Here is a 19156-nt window from a genome sequence, read left to right on the forward strand (position 1 = left end):
ACGTTGCAGGCATATCCAGTATCAATTATGCAATAAGCTTATCGGATGAGACGGGCCATAGCAGCCAGCGCATCTCGGCATTATGAAGCGCCCGCAAGTTAGTTTGAAATGGCCCGGACAGACGCCACATCCTCCTTCTCCTCGAAAGCCCGAAGGATAAGATGACGCTCTTCCTTCCCCGTGAACTCCAGCTTGTGCCCCTCGCACCAACCCATGGCGATGTTCTGTTCGCTGGCCCAGACGCAGCGCAGGTACCTCTCGAGATCGAGCAACAGGGCCCATACACCTGTCTCGACCACGAAGGCGTACTTGCGGCACAGCTGGCCCGACGGGAGCATCAGCTCGTGGTAGCCGGTCGTGGCGACGATCTTGTTGGCCATGAGACCGCTTCACCAAAGTGCCCCACGCATGATGTCAGTGAAACCCCGATCTAGAGACGGATAGCATATTAGACTGGATGAAGTAAAACTTACGTCTCCTCGTAGAGCTCCCGCACGAGTCCGTGTAGGATCGTCATGTCACGGTCTCCCACACAGGCTGCTGGGCATCTCCCACTTGCCGGCCAGGGGGTCGTTCACGCCGCCGCGGCGCTGGACGAGCAGCACCTTGTCGGCGCCCCGGTTGAGCACGATGGCGCCGACGGCGAGGCGCTCGTAGGCGTGGCTGTTGACGGAGGGCCGGGGGCCGCGGAAGATGAGGTGGTGCGTGGAGAAGATGGCGACGGCGTCGGTGTAGCGGAAGCCGGCGAAGTCGTGGTATCGGGCTTCCTCCTTGCTGCCGACGCTGTTGTTGTCGGTGACGGCTCGGGTGGTGGTGGTGAGGTTGCGGTCATTGGATTTTTTGGGGACGAAGGCGCTGTGGTTTTTGGTAGGGGCGATCATCGTGCCTGGGCAGGAGGCTTGGTCGAGGAGCTGTTTGCGGTGATGGTCCGTTTCTTCGTCCGGGGTGGTAATGAGGAACTGCGTGAGCAGGGCTTGAGAGGCTGGGTCTGAACTGTTGGGTTCTTGGGTTTCCTTGGCCTTTGCAGCGAAGTTCCGGGCGGCGTCTTTGAGCAGGCCGTGGAGGAAAGCGTCGTCGGCCATGTTTGGAGCTGGGAGATGTGCTTGGTGGTTATCTAATGGCGCGGAGGGTGGTGCCTTTGGGGCCAAGAGCAATGATTTCCGCCTTTTCCTTTTCAGGGCTTTGATGAGGTCAATGGGGTGGGTGGATGGTGTGCGGAGGTAGGTGATCATCTCTTGGTGGTTTCTGCACAAAGAGATGGATGGATGGATGAGTGGCTGCGGGGGTTCAAGTCAGATAAAAACACAAGAATTTTGGCATATGTGACAGCAATCGCCAACTCCTCTGGAGCAAGCAAAGATTGCTTGATGACAACCACTCAAATCGTTTGTACTGTCATTCTGGGGCCTGTTGCAATCGATCCTTCATACATAGTAGTAGTAGGTTCAGGAATTTATTCATATTTAAACAGATAACTCGACGACGGAACAGGAGGATGTTTGTCGATATTGATATTATAGCCCCCTCCTGTATCTCATACAGGAGAGACATACGAGGATTTGGAAAAGGAACCCGAAAGAAAAAAAAAGAAAGGAGGATAACATCGATATCTGACGGATGATCGTACGTAGTGGCTAAGCAATGGCTGGCCGGCACTCCGAATGTTGCTACAAGCGAACTTGTAACTCATCGACTCTACCGTGGGTTATTGACAATCGCGGACAGTGGCCGGGAGGGCCTACTCAGTTGAGACTGAGCGAAGTTATACCCAAGGCGGTTCCTAGGAAGAGCTGGTCTGAAATCAAATCCGTGCAGTTAACCACTCGGCCAGACAGCCACTTTCCATCATCGGTACCGTTGGGAATTCTGCTTGTTATCAATCCTTATTACCCCTTGATTGTCAGGGTCGGGTAAGCTGGCAAGTTCAGAGCATAGCAACTACTTAACTATCTTCCTCCAAGCCTTCATCTATGCTTCACAGCTCGTACACCTAACGCCCACTCCCAGTCCGACCTTAACGTAGAGAAAAGTACATAAGCTTGAGGGAGCTTGAAACTCATCGGTCTTCCTCCACCACAATCTCCTCCCCAAACTCGACCGCCTCCCATACATCCACGCGGCCATCAAGAACATTGACAAGTGCGCCGAGATGCCGCCAGCCGAGTTCTTCGAGATGCTCAAGGGCAGCGTCAACTGGACCGCCAACCTGTCCGCCAACCGCAACATGCCCAACGTCCCGGCCTCGACCATCCAGCAGTTCTTCGTGGCCTGCGTCATCGCCCACGGCCGCGTCACCGCCGTCCTCGACAACTGGCGCGAGAGCGCGGACGCCGTCGAGTGCCACCCGGACTGGCTCGAGACCTCCATCATGACCACGGCGATCGACAACTTCAAGAAGGCCTTTCACCTGAAGTACCCCTACAACAATGATCTCATCACCCAGTATGGATTGTCGGCCAGCTACGACTCCGACCATGAGGGGCTGGATGAGAGCGACGAGGAGGATTTCGAGTAGATATCCATTTGGCATTTTGCTGCCAGTTGCTGTTTAGATGTGGCTCTATGGTTCAGGGTGATGGGTACAACTTATATAGGTAGTATAAATGCAGTACTGAGTACCAGTAGACAAGTCAGATCCTATTTTGAGCTGAACTCATCAAGCTTCATTTTTCATAACATCAAAATGAAATGGTCTTAAGCAATTCTCGAACTTGCAGAAAGATGCTCCGGCATTAGTGCTTCTCCATCTTGTCTGCTTCCCTGCCGGCTGCCTCCCTCTCTTCCTAGCCGTTGTACAGGTCGAATTCGTGATCATGAGAGCGCCAGCCGTTCGTCATTCTCGTTGCAGAAGTTGTGTGCCATGTTGAAGATCGTGGAATTCTCGCGTATGAGTTGATTATAGATAATACATGTACTTAAGTATATATATAAAAGTTCTGTGTCCATAGGTGCCTTTACTGGCCCTTTTACTTACACACGAGGTTGGTAAGACTAGATGCATAAACCGCTATGCGCTAAAAGGATGCACAAATACCCCTGAGGTGAGCCGCATGACGCTAACTGGCTCGGTGATAGGGAGTGGGCCTATCCCAGTTAGCGGCCATCAGGATGACGGACTTAATATCCCCGTTTGACGAATAACTACGACAGTGCCAGACCAATGACCAGAAGGGCTTCGAGTACTTGCCTGGAAAGAGCCAAAGTCCGCTCATCGCAACATTAGCACACTCTATCTGATCCTCAAAATACATCCACCAAAACCCATTTGACCCATTGAAGCACCTCATAATCCCCATGGCTACTCTCGATAGCGCTTCCAGGAGAGTCGAGAAGCGGAATCGGCCGCCCGTCTCTTGTGAACCTTGTCGGACTCGCAAGTATGTGAGCTGAGAGATACAGGTACCATGGCGATGGATGCTAATAAGCCACTGTACGACTCCAGACTGAAATGCAACCGCAGTTCACCATGCGACGCCTGCGCCAAGCGTGGCAAGTCCACAGCTTGTGTTTATGCGCCTAATGCGGGTCGAGCCCGGTCTGAACCCAACAGGCACCGGGACATGAAAGACAGGCTGAACAACCTCGAGAGACTAGTGTCTTCCCTTCTAACCGGCGAAGCACCTGTTCGAACTGGCCCATCGGCTGCGGGCGGAAATAGAAATAACGGCATGGATAGCGAGAATATTCCAACATTGGCCAATACACCACTGTCTGAGCGACATGGCCAACCAATTGCGCCACTTTCTCCCGAAACTCCAAATTTCCAGAAGACGGGAGACGGCCAATTGAATTACATCGATCCCAGCCATTGGTTATCCATTCTCGACGACACCAAGGAGGTACGAGAGCACTTGTCTGTCCCGAACCAACCCATGGCGCACAGTATCAAGGCACTCGACGCGAACCACATGACACCAGACACTGGTTACTTGTCTACGCCGTCTCAGGGCTTCAGTCTCGGTGATGCTTTGAGCGCATTGCCAACCCGGTCTACCTGCGACAGGCTGATCTAGTGGTATTTCAATGCTCGGTTTATGGTCTTGGGTATGCAAATGCCTCTACTACCTGTTGTTTTAAGTTGGAGACTAACGTCCAATTAAGGGTTGGTACACCCTGCCAAATTTCAAGCCGAGGTAAGTCTACAGTACGTTCCATTCTACTCATTGCAAGCAATGCCTGCTTACCAAGGCCTCAGTACATAGCATTCTGGGAGTCACCGTCGACAGCATCGCCATTATGGGTGGCTCTGCTATTTTCTATTCTGAGCATTGCAGCATGCCTCCGGCAAATATCAAACATCACAGAACCAGAGGGCTCACTTCCCCCAATAAGCATTTTGCAACAAACCACGGTGCAATGTCTGGTCCTAGGGCGATATATCACAGCCAATGCATACGCTCTTGAGGCGTTCATGCTTCATCTCCAGAGTGGCTTGTTCTCTCCCGATAGACCACCCTTGGATCTCTGGTTTGAGATGGGCACCGTGATCCGGCTCGCGTTTCGCATGGGGTACCACCGCGATCCGAACAAGCTTGCGGGCATCTCGCCTTATGACGGTGAGATGCGGCGGCGAGTCTAGCTCAATATAGTCCAAGTGGATGCGCTGATGTCATATCATAACGGATATCCCAGTATGGTGCCCAGCGAGTACTGCGACACGGATGTGCCACGGAATCTAGAGAACTCCGACCTCCGCGTGGACATGACGGCCTTGCCACCTTCCAGGCCACTCAACGAGCAGACACCCGTTCTCTACATCATTGTCAAAGCCGGTGTGATGGCGGTCTTTAAAAGGATCGTCGCCCACACACAGACAGTTTCCGCCAAACCATACGCCCAGACATTGCTACTGGACAATGAGATGAACCAGGCCTACAGTGCCGTACCGGACCTGCTAAAAAGACGAGACGTCAAGCAGTCCTTTCTCGACCACGCTGTTCTTATATGGCAAAGATGCACGATAGAGCTTCTCCATCTCAAGGGGCTGATTATCCTTCATCGACGATACATCAATTACGAACAGCAAAGCCCTGACTTTGAGCCCTCACGACGCGCCTGTGTAAAGGCAGCGCTGGAGATGCTCGCCCGCCAAGCGGAGGTGCACCAGGCATGCGAGCCCGGTGGTTGGTTGTACGAAGACAGGTGGATATTCGCCGTATTGCCCGTGCACGACTTCCTGCTTGCGGCTATGGTGGTCTGTCTTGACGTATCCGTCCGCATGCGGTCCAAAAGCCAGCAGAGGGCGGCCAGTGAGACTGAGTACCGAGAGCTCGTCAGCAAAGAGTTCAGAGCGTTATTTGACTCACAGCGGATATGGGCTGCTAGCAGTGATGCTTCCCATGAGGCCAATGTCGCGGCGCTGGCATTGGACCTAATGGTTCAGAAGGTGGCGGAGACCGATACTGAGCTCTTCCTCGGGCATTACATTCCGTTTGACCATGTGGGATTCTCTCCAGATCCCGAGCTGTTTTATGGGGACGCCGTGATTCAGATGATTGAAGGATCTGAGATCATCGATTGGGTAAGTCTAATTCGTATCATAATGCCACTTACAACTGTTTCCTAACGACTGGCACAGAGGTTGCTTGACCAGTATTTTTTTCAGAACATGGATCCTTCGACACTCAATGCCACAGTTTGAGTTGTTGTGGCTCAGGGCCAGCATTCAAATTGAGACGAATGTACCCGTACATGCACAGGCTCATGCTGAAGCCTGCTAGCTTGCCTGCCGGTGATTTCAGAAGTGAGCCCGCTTCTGCCTAATTGCACGCAGCCATGTCAGCTCAAGCTGTCCAAAAGCCTGTTGTTGCAGCACACCAACCCTGCCAACCGCCCCCTGTCAGCCCTGCTCCAACCGCGGAGGGACACCCTCAAACGTGCCCGCGGTCGCATGGCCCGAGCCGCTGGGCAAGTCAAAGTTTTTAATACATGGTAAGCGCGCCCATAGGGACTCGCGAATTTGATGTCTGAAATGGAAACTGGCTTTTGAGTTTAGTCTAGTCGATGGAAAGAGATGCATGCTGAATGGCAACTCGATAAGCTTCGCCGTTCTGTAATCGAACTACCAGGGCAGGCATTCTTGTATTCACGCTCGAGGCCCATAGTGCACGAATGGCAACGCATGGCTGTACGCTAACTTGAGGTGTGTTTCGGCAAGGCATACACCTTCGTCGGCTTGGTAGTTCGGTGTGCCGGTGAGCCGAAGGTACTCACCCAACACTCGTGGTTGGGAAGACCTGCGAGTTAAATGGCCTCGAGAACGGTTCAAGCCACAATGCTGGTCGGTCTCCTTGCCCATCGCAGGTTGATACGAAATGTCCCTGATAACTGCCCCAACTTCGATTCTGGTTGGTGCGGAGAGGTTATGTGGCCGAACGTCGGATGCACGCGAGGCGTAGCTAACCTACAGATGACAGCCATCACCGCCACCCTGGGACGAGGCGCAAACCGAGGACATATATCTTGGATCTACCCACGTGGCAGCGTACTCTCAGAGCTGTGTAGTCACACCAACTCGCGACCTTATAATTCGATGGATGCCAATCATTGATATCGACTTCGGTGACACAAGCACCCTCTTGCAGCTGGATGGATAGGCTCTTCGCTCATTAGCAAGCAATAGAAGAGATGCGGTCATGGTGGTAGAGCAATGCGCCTCTTGTGGTGCCTCGATTTCTCAGATCTGTATTGCATCGTATAATATGTCTGGTAAAGTCCCATGTAAATCGAATGGGGAACAGACTCATTCAACACCTCTCGCTTTTCATCTTTTGCCCCCTGTCGCTCACACAACTTGCTGTTCACTTTTCCTAATCAAGTCAACCTATATTTATGAAGTGTAAGTAGTTACATCCTGTCTACTACATTGTTTGGATCAAGCTAACATGTGTCCATGGCGTAGAATCAAGCCGCATTCTCCACGCGAAATCAGCTCTACTGCTGCCCCCTGGCAGCTCGTGGACCGCGTTCAAGCCGCTTACATTCTGTCCACCGGTATGTATCTGTCATGAAAGGCAATCCACAGCTCATGGCTCTTACAGATTTCTAGCTTAACGGATGGTAAGCCATCGGTCAAGCGGAGCAATATGTCCGATAACATATTGCATTTTGGCAACGCCTGTCTGCCGGCTGGGTACCAAGACTCGCTCTTTGAGGATTTCTTCTATCCCGAAATCGACAGCAATAACTCCCAATTCTCGGGTGACTTCAATATCTTCGACTTTATTGACCCATTGCTACTCCAACCGAATCCCCCGCTCCCAGTAGCTTATGGAAGAAATGCATGTTTGCAGAGCAATTCCGGGCCTCAGTGGTCGCCTGGACAGCCCTTGCAACCAGCAGTGAACCCACTGGGCATTTACTACGCGGAGGATGGGAGGTCCTTGCCCCCACGCCCCCCGCACCGGCCCCCAAACACCCCAGACCTGGTCGGAGAAGAAAGCTCGCCCAGTCCATCCTCGCCAGCGGTTTCCCGTAGGGGCCGTAGGGACTCTGGTCAACTGTACCCATGCGAGGTCCGTCTCTGCGGGCGAACCTTCAAGAAGTCCAACGACCTCAAGAGACATTCCGCTACAGTGCATAGCGAGGTAAACAAAACCAACAAACTGTATCGTTGCTCTTGCGGCCATGCTACTGCGCGCAAAGACAACTATCGCAGGCATCATACCGGAGACAAAGGCCAGCGAGCGAGCTGCGCCAAAGTTGCTGGGCTCGTCTCCCCTGGCAAGCCCTTCGTGTGCTACTGCGGCGCGGTCGACTGTTCTGCCTCGGCGCATCTGCAGCATGTCACTGGGTGCAGTGCGGCGCGCCATGGCCCATCAGGCCGTCCCAGGCGTTCTTCTCGATCGCCTCAGGGCCAATTATTACGTTAACCCAACCAACAAAAGTCAGCTGCGACAGGGGGGGCAGGGAACGCCACCACCATCACTGGTCACTCCCACCTCCCCCATAGTCGCTAGCTTTGGTCGGGGTCTTCTGTGCCGTTTCTACATATCTGCGGCAGAGCAGTGACCATACTACTGCTCCTTTATCGCTTTGTCGATATTGCAGAATTCCAGTCTTGCATGGGTCTTGCACCCTTGAGCTGACTGGCGCCTATTTCTTACTGTTACACCAACCGGAGGACCAGGACAATGTGGAAAAAATGAAATCGAAAAAAGGAAGAAAAAAACTAGAAAAATGAAAAGCCACCCAAAAAGAACGAGAGATGTTGCGGGGAATATGGAGGTAGAGCACTCCAGCAGGGGGTCACCTACCCCCTAGCCACCATTTTCTTTTGTGTACATGCAGCACCTTATGGTTATTCTCCTTTGTCAAATTCTTTGATCTCATTCTAGTATCCGTACAATCGTTTGCTGTCTGTAGCGCATCAATCCAAATATGTCGCTCTCTGTTGTACTTGTCCATCACTGCACTTGTAGAAGATTCGAAGCGATTGACCCCTTTCGCAGATAAGCTGCCTTCTATCATAGCTAACATGTTCTACCACGATTGGTTACTCTTCTCCTGAAGCTCAGAGAGTAATGAATGGCACAGCAATGTGGCTTGGGGGGTCATGGACAGGCAGGCGTGACTTCAGTGGTCGGCGGTCTGCCTTGGGTATCAGCTCCTGAGACATGAACCCCTGTAGCGCCCCCGCCTCCGGTTGGTTGGGGGTGATGGGTCGGGATAATTCGTCCAAGCCCCCGTCGCGCCTCTTGAGGCCCAAATCCTCATTCGTACGGATGCGGCATCGCGCAATCTTTTTGGAAAGGGCCTCGGGTAGTAATACCGAGCACGCGTTCCAAGCCGGTTTTGAACGGAATGCCGATATCATACGTTGGGTAGAGGCCCAATTTCGAAAGGACCGTTGGGCTTTGTTGGAGCCCAATCAGTGTAAGCTTTTCTATATAAAACTCGCCATTGGTGCACGATGGTGGGAGAGGCTTCTTTGAAGAAGCAAGAACCAGGAGTGTTCTGTTGAATAGGCCACTGTTATATGTTGCACCCCGTTGTCCCATATCGACAACCAAAACGAGCTGCCAAGAAGCCTTGGGAGAATTCTCTTAAACCGAACGACCGGAATTCCTGGGGAGACTCCAAAGATACGGGCCCCTCTAACTTGAAATAAAGACCAGCCCATCCATCAGGTGTGTGAATTGCCCAGTTCGTTGATGTTGGCTTAAAAAGAGGGATTTTTACTGACTTGACCTCCACAAGAGGGCTATCAACTGAGGCTGACACCTGACTACCACAAACCTCAACCAAGAGACAGTCTAATGGCCTGTACCATCACGGGAATTTGCACCAAAGACATCAGTACAGCATACTCAGAACTGGTAGCCCCGAGAGCCAATCATAAGGACAGTGGAAGATGCCTACCTCGCCACATCACCACGAGGGATCAAGCAGCGGGAAAGGTGCCGGCTCAAAAGGGAAAACCGGTGCTAAGAAGCCGCCGAGGGAGGGACACGGTGGCCACGGGCACGGACAGAAGCGGACTTCCCGGCACTCAGCGAGTGGCGATGACAAGGCTAACATGGGCCGGATCCTGAAACGGTTGGCGCGGTCATTAGTGATGTAGAATATTTCTTGGGTTTGCTGCGCCCGAAGCCGGGTTGCTAATTTGGTTACAATTGGTGGTTATTATAGACTGTTCGGACCCATTGCTGACATTACTACTCAAAATAGACATCTACTTTCTGTTTTGGCCTAGTTATGTGATCCTAGGGGTTGGACTCCGTTCATCGTATCGTGATTTACTCTTCTGACACGGAGGTGGTAAGGGGTCGAAACCTGCCAGGCTTAACACGCTTGTTGCAGGCTTTCCTTCTTACCCCTAAACAGATAGTATCTTGGCCCGGCATTTACTGTCTAGAAGGGAAATTCAGCAATCTAGCATAAAACACCTCCCTCCTCTCCCTCCTTATGCCTAAATCAGCAAGTCCGCTTCCACCGGATCCTCAAGTCCCGATCCGGCGGCATAGCCCCCGCTCCACAGTACCGCAAATCGCTCTGGGCCGCACGGTCAGACGGCGCCCCATTCACAGGATTAGTCCACCCCAGGACCTCCAGTTCAAATCGCGAGACAATCAAAGCGACGGTGGTGAATATCTCGTGCTTCGCGAGCTGCCGGCCGGGGCAGATATTGGCGCCGCCGCCAAAGGGGAAATACGCCGCCGGGTGCCCGGCCATGACAAACTTTCGCTCCCCAATCGCGTATCGGATATGACGCTCCGCCCAGAACTCCGAGGCCGGGTGGTCGGCCGCCCCCCAGACGGTCTCGTCGTAGTGCGCCACCATCATAGGAACCTGGAGCAGGGCGCCCCTTTCGATCTTGGTGCGGCCATTGTCCAGGTTGACGGGCCGCTTGACGTCGTGCACGATGTTGAAGTTGATGCGCAGGCGGAGCGTCTCGGTCCAGATGGACTGCAGCAATGGTAGGGCTACTAGCTTTTGGTGATCCAGAACGGGCTTTCCGGAGTCGGGGTCCGTGGTCGTCGCTGTTGCTACCTCTTCTCTGATCGCTTGGAGTAGACTGGGGTCTTTGATAATTTCCATTAGCATCCACATCGTGGTCGGTATACTATTAGAATTCAATCTGTAACGGTTTCATTCTCTTGTTAGCCCTATGCACATAGAGTTGAGATAAACAGGAAACAAAAAGGCATCTTACGCAAAAACGAGGGCCCCCAATGTAGCAGCAATTACTTCGTTCCTCCAATCTGTCTCCTTCATCCATCGATACAGTTGGCGGACGGCCCGGCCACCAAACCGGGGCTCCCAGTCTGACTCGGCCTCCGCGGCATCCCAATCGAAGCCTGCTGATACGACCTCCAACCACCGCTCGATGGGGCCAACGTACGCATCGTGGGCCTTGGCCGGCTTCGAGTTCAACCATTTGGGCAGACCCATGACGAGCTGGAACACTTGCTCGTCAAACGCCCAGAGACGGTCGACGAAGTCTGGGCTTAGCTCCATGAGACGAGGGCCAAATAAGGTGTCGACCAAGGTCCGAGTTACCTCGTCACGGCATAGCTTCTGGACGCTGACGGTGCTCCACTCGCCCACCGGGTAGCTGTTCAGTACCTGCTGCAGGATGTCGTCATACCGCTTGACCAAGGGCTTCATATACTGTGGCTTGCCCAGGTACTCGGCGTAGATATGCTCGTAGTTGTACCAGAGGCGCTGGTGGGATGGTACATGCTCGGTACCCGGGATAGGGGCTTTGGTCACACCCGAGAGGTCAGCTTCCCAGCGCCGGACCTCGGCCGGGTTCATCTTGTACAGGGTCGGCAGGGCATAGCGTGTCATCTGCTCCTGGTTGGTGACGTCGTGCACTAGGTCGCGACCAAAGACGGCGTGGACGTTCTGCTGGCCCGTCACGAGATACACGGTCTTGGGGCCCAGGGAGAAGCGGAGGATGCTGTGGCGGCTCCCCTGGAGTGCGGCTTGGGCGCGGGTCATGAACTTGTAGTTGTTGAACATGAACTGCAGGGTGTTGTACAAGCCCGGGATGGGGTCGCCGAGCGTCTGCGGAGAGGCCGGTCTGTTGGAGGTGGCTGCTACGAACTTGCATGATAGCAGGGCCAGTCCCACGCAGGATGCTAGGCCGATAAGCAGATATTTTGGTGTGATCCCAAGGGCCTCGGAGAGCGCCCCGACAGAAGAAAGTGTACTGGTGTCAAACATGACGACAATATGATGATGTGTTGTACACGTCACTATGGTTGACACGGCAGAAGTACGTTTGAGTTACACAGCGTAAATGCCCGGTAAAGGAGCTGAGGTTCTCAGAGATATGTGGTCAGGTGGATTTGTGTTGGCCCGGTTGGTTCGGTCATTACCAGCATCCAATCAGACTTTCGGGTTATATCCCCCCTGCTTGCACAATCCTTTGATGCTACCTCACTCCACCTTTGTGTTTGCTTATAACGAAATAAATCCTGCTCATTGACAGCCTCCAGGCTGACTTTCCCTTATCCATAATCAAATCCTGGACTTACACTTGCACGAACATTGAGCCTGGCTGTAAGTTAAACAAATATTTTATTTGGAAGTGAGTAGCCACTGGTCATAAAAAGTTGCACATAGAAGCAGGTGATGATCCTTACTACTCAGAGCAACACCATTCAGCTGGCTATTACGGGCTGTACTGAGTAGTGATACCAGTAATATGCGTCAGGAGCATTGAAGACGACATCTGCACGTCGTGTCAACGAAAAGGGGCGCATGAGAGTTTGCTAGTCCGTGATATAGCCGCACTGGGGCGCCCAAGTGTCCACTTACATGTAATGCAGTCCTGATAAACTTTGAGATCTTCAGCAAAGTTTGGCTAGAATTGTTCAGCCCTGCGCCTGGTGCGGCATCTAACTACTATTGGTATTAGTGCACAGCCTACCTGTCGGCTACGCACTGTCCCGAGAGCAAGACAGGCTGAGTAGGTCTAGGCCCCAACATTCCCAAGAGTGTACTTTTATCTGGACAGAAGCTTAATCAAGCAGCGGTTGTCTTACTAAGAAGCTAAACCACCAATTAGCAGATCGTAGGATCTTTGATATACCCAGCTGAAGGGACAATAGTAGCCAATCGGGTTGCTAGACGAAGCTGCAAGCGGGGCCGTGTAGTAATCTCGGGAGATTGCAGCGACTGTGGCTGAAGAAAGTCTGGTTGTCTGCTTTTATCCGAAAGATGCATCGAGACAAAGGCATTTGTGGCTGCCTAAGAGCCAACGACCCTATCCTGCCGCAATACTTACCGCCGGTGGATACATGATGCAAGACCGTTGTAACCAAGAAAGAAGACGATTTCGGTGGATTCGATGAAGGCAAAGCTAAAGGAGTATACGATGCTATTCATAGAAACGGTCCAGATTCCTTAGCGCTGTCTAGAGTGAACCTTTGTCGGCCGTTTCGATATTTTGCTTGTCCACTTATAGTAATTACCAGTATTACTATACCACTCCCAGCGACACTAAGCTGACTATACTGATGCCTTGACGCAAGTTGACTTCAGACCTAGCCTAGTCCAAATCTGAGATATCTATAAGAAGAGGCCGTCTTGTCTCTGGATTTCTCTTCTTTCCTCTGTCTCATTATCATCTCATCAACAACAGCAACCCCCGACACTACAGTTTCCACCAGAACAAACCAACAACACACAAAACAAGCTCTCGCCCTTCACTCTTCGCCAGAATGTCCGTCCTCAAGAACATCATTGTCCAGAGCCTGTTGGCTACTGCTGTTGCAGCCATGCCCCTTACCCCCGAGGAGTCGTCTACCGATGTCGGCAGCCAGGACGCCATCAACGCCGTCTGGTCACATACTCTAGTGGCACGCAAGAACCCAGACAAGTGCGAAGCCCACATCGCCATTGACTGTAAGTTGAAGATTAATCCATTCTTCGCCTTCTCTTGTTTCCTCCTCCGAGCTGTGCGTACTGACACATCGCTCCCCAGCCTCCAACGGCCTCTGCGGCACCCGCTGCACGGATAAGTACAAGATCGACATCGTCGACAAGGACGGCCAGGCCATCGGCAAGACGTACGACTGGAGCCAGGTCGGGCAGTGGGGCGCCACGAACCCGCCTCGGAAGGTCGAGATCCCCACCACCAAGGACAAGAGCTTCTGGCTCGACGGGACCCTGCCCAGTGGCTTCCAGAGCAACGACGGCCCGTGGCGCAGCTCCTTTACGCTCACGTACGACACGCAGGTCTGGAACTCGCACGAGTGCCCCAACTACAAGTACAAGGCACCGGCCACGAGCAACGGGTATCGACACCAGTTTGACTTGTGGTGTGAGTTTGACTGCTAAACCGTTGCGGTCTACAGAGTGGGCTTTCGTTGGGGCATCGGTGGATTGGGCAGGAGGAGTTTGGACGGATGACAGGCTGGGCGGAAGTAGGCGTTGGATGGTTGATATTATCTTGTTGCTGTTTTCGTATTTTCTCTCTGTGTATGCGCATACTTTTCTATCAGTTATATCGCTTAGTGGGAACAAGGAAACTCGCAGAGAACGTACCCTCAGTTCTAAGCCCTGCTTTCTTTGATCGTGGAGCAAGGCGCGCACCCTCTTCTCGGTGCCACGAGTCTAGTAAAAGAGGGCTATGGCAGACTAGAGTCCTAACTACATACAAATATAAGATCCTTTGGGCGATTCGAAGAAGCGCGTTCTGGGTATCTCCATCTTCACCGCCATCTAATACGTCACTACGTCTTCCTCTCGCGAGAACTGCTTATTTATGAGGATCAATACTACGCTCGAGTGTTGCTCTATGATGACGATGTCACTGTTGGACGGAGTACTAGACACGCCTGGAGCCACCTGACCAAGACAGAATACGACCATTCGCAGTCATGCGGCATAAAGGGATGGCAGATACATGTTTGTGAGTACGTGTGTAGCAGCGTGCGTGGCAATAGGCTGGATAAACAGTACTACCGCTCATTGGCTTCCGATCATCAAGTCGGGAGTTTAGATAGCGAGGGGATGGATGCCTGTGTGATCCTACTGCGTATCTCTGTCACGGATTGCCCTACATAACGTAAGCGTGTCTTCCTCAGGTGTCATTCTTGTGCGATGACATTGTCTTCACTCACCGAGATTTGACGTCGTTGTACAGGATAACACGCCGTAAAGAAGAATTGGGAGTCCAGCGGTAGTGTCTATCATTCATGAAACACTCATGAAATTCTTCGCTACCCATGACCTACGAGCTGACACCCTGTATCATGTCTCTGTGCAACCAGTCTGGGTCGCCGCCAACAAGCCAAAACGTATCTGTTCATGTTAGTATAAAGCATCTCAGCTTCCATCAATTCATCAGAGCACTTCTTGCCATCATCCGCTCCAAATATCCGCACATTCTCATCAATATCCTATCCTGCCCACGTATTCACATACTTATACTCGATTTCCCAAGACCGATATACCAACATGGCAGCGCAAACTCTGGCTTCCGTGGCATTTGCGATCCTGCTCGGATCTGGCGTTGTATCTGCTTCTCGCCTGCCCAATGTCCCTAACGAGCCCTTGAATCTCTACCGGAGTCTCCTTTCCAAGCGTGATCCGCCCAAGGCACTATCGGAGTCGGCCACAGATGATGAGCGGAAGTGGCAACCGTCCTTGGATTTCGACACGGATGGCTGTTACAACACACCCGCTATCGGACCCGACGGAGACGTCGCCGAAGGGCTGGACCACAACTACACCGGCGGTGCCGACGAATGCCGAGATGAGAGCGACCTGGACAACAACAATGTCTACGTGCGAACCAGGTGAGTAAACATCGAAGCCCTTTCAAAGCCCCAGCAACGACCCCTTTGTCCTCGAGAAGAGACCAACGCGAAATCTAGGTGCAACAACGGATGGTGCGCATACGTGTACGACTACTACTTCGAGAAGGACGTCGCCGTGCAGCACGTCATCGACGCGGGCGGCCATAGGCATGACTGGGAGCACATCATCGTGTTCACGCAGGGCGACGACGCCAAGGTCGTGGCCGCGTCCCAGCACGGCGACTACGACACCAAGAAATCGGGCGAGGTCCGGTGGGACGGCAACCACCCCAAGGTCGTCTACAACAAGCACGGCGGCTCCACGCACGACTTCCGCTTTGGTAAAGCCGACGACGACCACATCGAGAACCACAAGGCAGGTAGTACCGTTTCGTTTCCCCACTGGCAACCACTGTGTGTCCAGCCGCAACACTGCTAACGTTGTCCCTGTTTAGGGCGTGTGGTTCCGTGGTGCTCTGGTCAACTGGCAAGGTTTGAAGGACGCGGGCGTCCGCGACACTCTGGTAAACCACGACTTTGGCGACGCTTCTATGGCGATCAAGGACGACAGCTTCAAGGCGCAGATGGACTATGCTCGAAATGATCTGGTCCCCGACTTCGACAGTGGAGTCGATGAATAGGCGCAGCTTTGTAGCATCCGTCAAGTCTTGTCTTGTATAGATGGCGTGCAATGCACGCATAACAGCAGTTTAGGTAGCTAGCTTTTAGATTTCCTACTTGTCACGGAAAACACTGTCTAATTGGCACTAAAAACACCCGTGTTCTTCATCAGTCTTCGTCTTTCCTCTTGCTTACTAGTAGGATTCTGTCGACTAGTAATTAGACCCACCAACTGGCGGTTTGCGGCCCAGTCCCGAAATGCGCTTGCGTCAGGCTCGTCCTCATCTCAGCAACTGTTTATATAAAGCAGCTTGACATGAAGACGGCCAGTGCCTCTTCGATTGAGACGTTCAATTAACTAGGCCATATACCCCAGACATGAGGCTCATCGACTGTCGCAGCGATCCGTTGCAGATCAAAGAGTTCATCGGCAGCCCACCAGAGCCGTTCGCCATCCTGTCCCACACCTGGGACGCCCAAGAAGTGACCTTCCAAGACTTCGCCGACGTAGACACGCGGACCTCGGCCAGGGGATGGGACAAGATCCAAAGGACGTGCCGCAAGGCCCTCGAGTGCGGCCACGCCTACGTCTGGATCGACTCGTGCTGCATCGACAAGACCAACAATGCGGAGCTGACCGAGTCCATCAACTCCATGTTCCAGTGGTATAGCGACGCCGCCCTGTGTCTCGTCTACTTGTCCGACGTCGACGCCAGCGACCGCGATACCTTGCCGAGAGCCCGCTGGTTCTCTCGAGGCTGGACACTGCAAGAGACCATTGCGCCCCGGAAAGCCTACTTCTACGATGGCTCCTGGCGCTTCTTTGGCACGAGAGAATCGCTCTGTCGCGAGCTATCATCCATTACGGGGATCGATGCCAGCATCCTATCCCCTCCACCCGGCGCCGAGATTCGTGATTTGCTCGCCGATACTCCCGTCGCCCGCAGGATGTCGTGGGCAGCAAACCGACAGACAACCAAACTAGAGGACACTGCATACTGCCTCATCGGTCTGTTTGGGGTGAACATGCCCATGCTGTATGGTGAAGGTGCTCAAGCCTTTGTCAGACTGCAAGAAGAGATTATCCGCGACAACAACGATTTAACGCTTTTCGCGTGGACTGCCAAGATGGAGAATCAATCCGCGGGACAGCAGGACAGTTCTACATACCGCGGTATTCTGGCCCAAAGCCCCGCCGAGTTTGCTGGCCTCGGTAATCTCGTCCTCGACCACGACCTCAAGTTCAACTCGGACTACTCCATGTCGAACAAGGGTCTGCGAATTCGCACTTACCTACACCCCACCCAAGACGCGGAAGACGTCGTCATGCCACTACACTGCCATACGCTGGGGCTCAATGGGCAAAGGATGCCGCAACTTGGCCTGTTCCTCAAGCCCGAAGGCGCCAGCGTATACATCCGGACCAAACCACAGATGTTGGCCACACTCTCCGAAAACATTCTGAGCTCGGGCGAGAATGACATCTTTGTGACGAAGCGCTACAAACCTAAGCGAGCCCCCGCGGCAGGCACCAACATCCTCAGCGCCGTGTACTTTAACATCCAGGGCCTACAAGACAGCTCCGCGGTCCAGCTGATCGAGACCGCGCCCCGGGAGCTCTGGGACGCCCAGAACCGCGTCTTCGTGACGCGCGGCCTGCGGAGCTTCACCGCGTTCCACAAGTTCCAGCTGACGGGCAACTACATCGGGCACCTCATCGTGGCGTGCGGCTTCTCGGAGGACAACAAGACGCCCTGGGTGCACATGGAAGACGTGCTGGGCACCCTGTACCCGGCGGCCAACGTGCGGGACTACGGGGCTGTCGCGCGGATCGGGGCGGCCAAGGGCGGCCTGAAGAAGCGGAAGCAGGACCTGATGATGTTCGTGCCGACCAGCAACACCATGAAGGCGCGCTTCGGCGTGGCCAAGGTGCAGTGCGAGCAGCAGACGCGGAACGGGGAGCCGGTCCTCGTCGTGAATTTGGAGTTGAAGAAGAACAATGCGGTGGCGTTTCATTTGTTTTAGAGAGGACTTATAGAGAAGTTCTGCTTCATATCATCTGCGTAGTTTGAAGTTTCAAGGGCCTGGCTGGTTTTGGGATTTGCGGAATGGGCATGGTTCTATAACACGTCTGGACCTTTACTGAAATGGATGGAATCTTCTGTTCCAGTCAATACCTCGAGTATAACGACTTAGGGTTTGGTGCATACCAGAATAGACAGACGCTTCATTTTAAGCTTGATGAGCTGCCTCCGAGATCCGATAAGCTTGGGTTGAACGATATATATACAGCCCAGCTAACCACAATCTCTTTTCCCATGAAGTTCCAACCGGAATATCTTTACCCAGACCTCATTTCGAATACTCTTTCTTCCCCAAAACAACACACGCCGACTCGCCAAGTTCTCACCTCGCTCTAACGTGGCCGACCTGAGAAATTCGATCAAAAAGGGGGATTTCTACAATACACTTGACCAGATCAGCTTCACTCCTTCCGAACATGGCTCCCATATTCTTCGATACCTTCCAGGGCCTCACCAGCAGTAGCCCAACCGATACTATCACACCCCGCGACCCCCTTGTCGGCATTATTTACCCCCACAACAAATACATCCTTTGCGCCTCTACCATCGACAGACGGTGGCAGCTATAACCACCCCCCCAACGACAACGTCAATATGGTCTGGTTCCGCCTCACTTTCATGTATATTTGCGTGTGCTTCTCCCTCGCTGGTTATACCACGGTACGCTGGAATGAGCACAAGCATTATTCCATCCCCACGAGGCTGTGGACGGCGCAATGGCAAGGATTCTTTTTCCTCTTCATCTTCACAATGCCTATAATACCCGTTTTATGGGGCTTCCAGCTCTTCGTCAACGCATGCTTGCACTATGGCGGTACACCTTCATCCAATCCCTCTGCCAGCACTCGCACTGTTCAGGATGATCTTGAGGGACAGCAGAGTCCAGACGATGGCATCTATACCACCGAGGGTCGCGGCGTTATTCACAAGGCCTTGGTCAAATTCGTTGGTCTGCCTCCTCTACGGGCGGGAGTGCCGTCGTGGGCTGAGCAGAATAGCAAACGGTGTGACGAGCTACGGGCGAATGAGAATATGCCACTCCTTGCTCATTAATTGGCGATGGCCGCAGCCCGCTCGGTGCTCGCCCACGGCCATAGGGATGGCCTCAGGGATGATGGCTTTGATTTTCAAGGGTTTCGGCGGTGGTGCATATTCGTTGGCATTGTGGCATGGTCATAACTAGCTGGGTACACCATC

At 53.1% G+C, this 19156-nt stretch overlaps 9 protein-coding genes across 9 annotated transcripts; 6 read left to right on the forward strand and 3 right to left on the reverse strand.

The window, feature by feature from the left end:
- Nucleotides 1–98: 98 nt before the first annotated feature.
- Nucleotides 99–1082, reverse strand: PG997_000673 (uncharacterized protein; the record flags this gene model as incomplete). Its single annotated transcript, XM_066804988.1, has 2 exons — nt 99–387; nt 535–1082. The coding sequence occupies 2 exons, from the start codon at nt 1080–1082 to the stop codon at nt 99–101; spliced, it is 837 nt and encodes a 278-aa protein (XP_066674761.1).
- A 1067-nt stretch (nt 1083–2149) lies between these two features.
- On the forward strand, nt 2150–2515 carry PG997_000674 (uncharacterized protein; the record flags this gene model as incomplete). The annotated part of the gene is made up of 1 exon (XM_066804989.1): nt 2150–2515. One exon carries the CDS (start codon nt 2150–2152, stop codon nt 2513–2515), a length of 366 nt encoding a protein of 121 aa, XP_066674762.1.
- Nucleotides 2516–3294: 779 nt separating this feature from the next.
- Nucleotides 3295–5641, forward strand: PG997_000675 (fungal-specific transcription factor domain-containing protein; the record flags this gene model as incomplete). Its single annotated transcript, XM_066804990.1, has 5 exons — nt 3295–3377; nt 3443–3988; nt 4189–4556; nt 4590–5521; nt 5606–5641. 5 exons carry the CDS (start codon nt 3295–3297, stop codon nt 5639–5641), a joined length of 1965 nt encoding a protein of 654 aa, XP_066674763.1.
- Nucleotides 5642–7235: 1594 nt separating this feature from the next.
- Nucleotides 7236–7811, reverse strand: PG997_000676 (uncharacterized protein; the record flags this gene model as incomplete). Its single annotated transcript, XM_066804991.1, has 1 exon — nt 7236–7811. One exon carries the CDS (start codon nt 7809–7811, stop codon nt 7236–7238), a length of 576 nt encoding a protein of 191 aa, XP_066674764.1.
- A 2104-nt stretch (nt 7812–9915) lies between these two features.
- PG997_000677 (uncharacterized protein) lies at nt 9916–11670 on the reverse strand (the record flags this gene model as incomplete). Its single annotated transcript, XM_066804992.1, has 2 exons — nt 9916–10564; nt 10655–11670. 2 exons carry the CDS (start codon nt 11668–11670, stop codon nt 9916–9918), a joined length of 1665 nt encoding a protein of 554 aa, XP_066674765.1.
- A 1502-nt stretch (nt 11671–13172) lies between these two features.
- Nucleotides 13173–13791, forward strand: PG997_000678 (uncharacterized protein; the record flags this gene model as incomplete). The annotated part of the gene is made up of 2 exons (XM_066804993.1): nt 13173–13356; nt 13436–13791. 2 exons carry the CDS (start codon nt 13173–13175, stop codon nt 13789–13791), a joined length of 540 nt encoding a protein of 179 aa, XP_066674766.1.
- Nucleotides 13792–14913: 1122 nt separating this feature from the next.
- On the forward strand, nt 14914–15895 carry PG997_000679 (uncharacterized protein; the record flags this gene model as incomplete). The annotated part of the gene is made up of 3 exons (XM_066804994.1): nt 14914–15254; nt 15333–15642; nt 15710–15895. 3 exons carry the CDS (start codon nt 14914–14916, stop codon nt 15893–15895), a joined length of 837 nt encoding a protein of 278 aa, XP_066674767.1.
- Nucleotides 15896–16253: 358 nt separating this feature from the next.
- PG997_000680 (uncharacterized protein) lies at nt 16254–17900 on the forward strand (the record flags this gene model as incomplete). Its single annotated transcript, XM_066804995.1, has 1 exon — nt 16254–17900. One exon carries the CDS (start codon nt 16254–16256, stop codon nt 17898–17900), a length of 1647 nt encoding a protein of 548 aa, XP_066674768.1.
- A 653-nt stretch (nt 17901–18553) lies between these two features.
- PG997_000681 (uncharacterized protein) lies at nt 18554–19012 on the forward strand (the record flags this gene model as incomplete). The annotated part of the gene is made up of 1 exon (XM_066804996.1): nt 18554–19012. The coding sequence occupies one exon, from the start codon at nt 18554–18556 to the stop codon at nt 19010–19012; it is 459 nt and encodes a 152-aa protein (XP_066674769.1).
- Nucleotides 19013–19156: the final 144 nt, after the last annotated feature.

This window comes from Apiospora hydei, assembly GCF_038363865.1.
Source record: "Apiospora hydei strain CBS 114990 chromosome Unknown utg000002l_segment0_segment0, whole genome shotgun sequence".
NCBI lineage: Eukaryota > Fungi > Ascomycota > Sordariomycetes > Amphisphaeriales > Apiosporaceae > Apiospora > Apiospora hydei.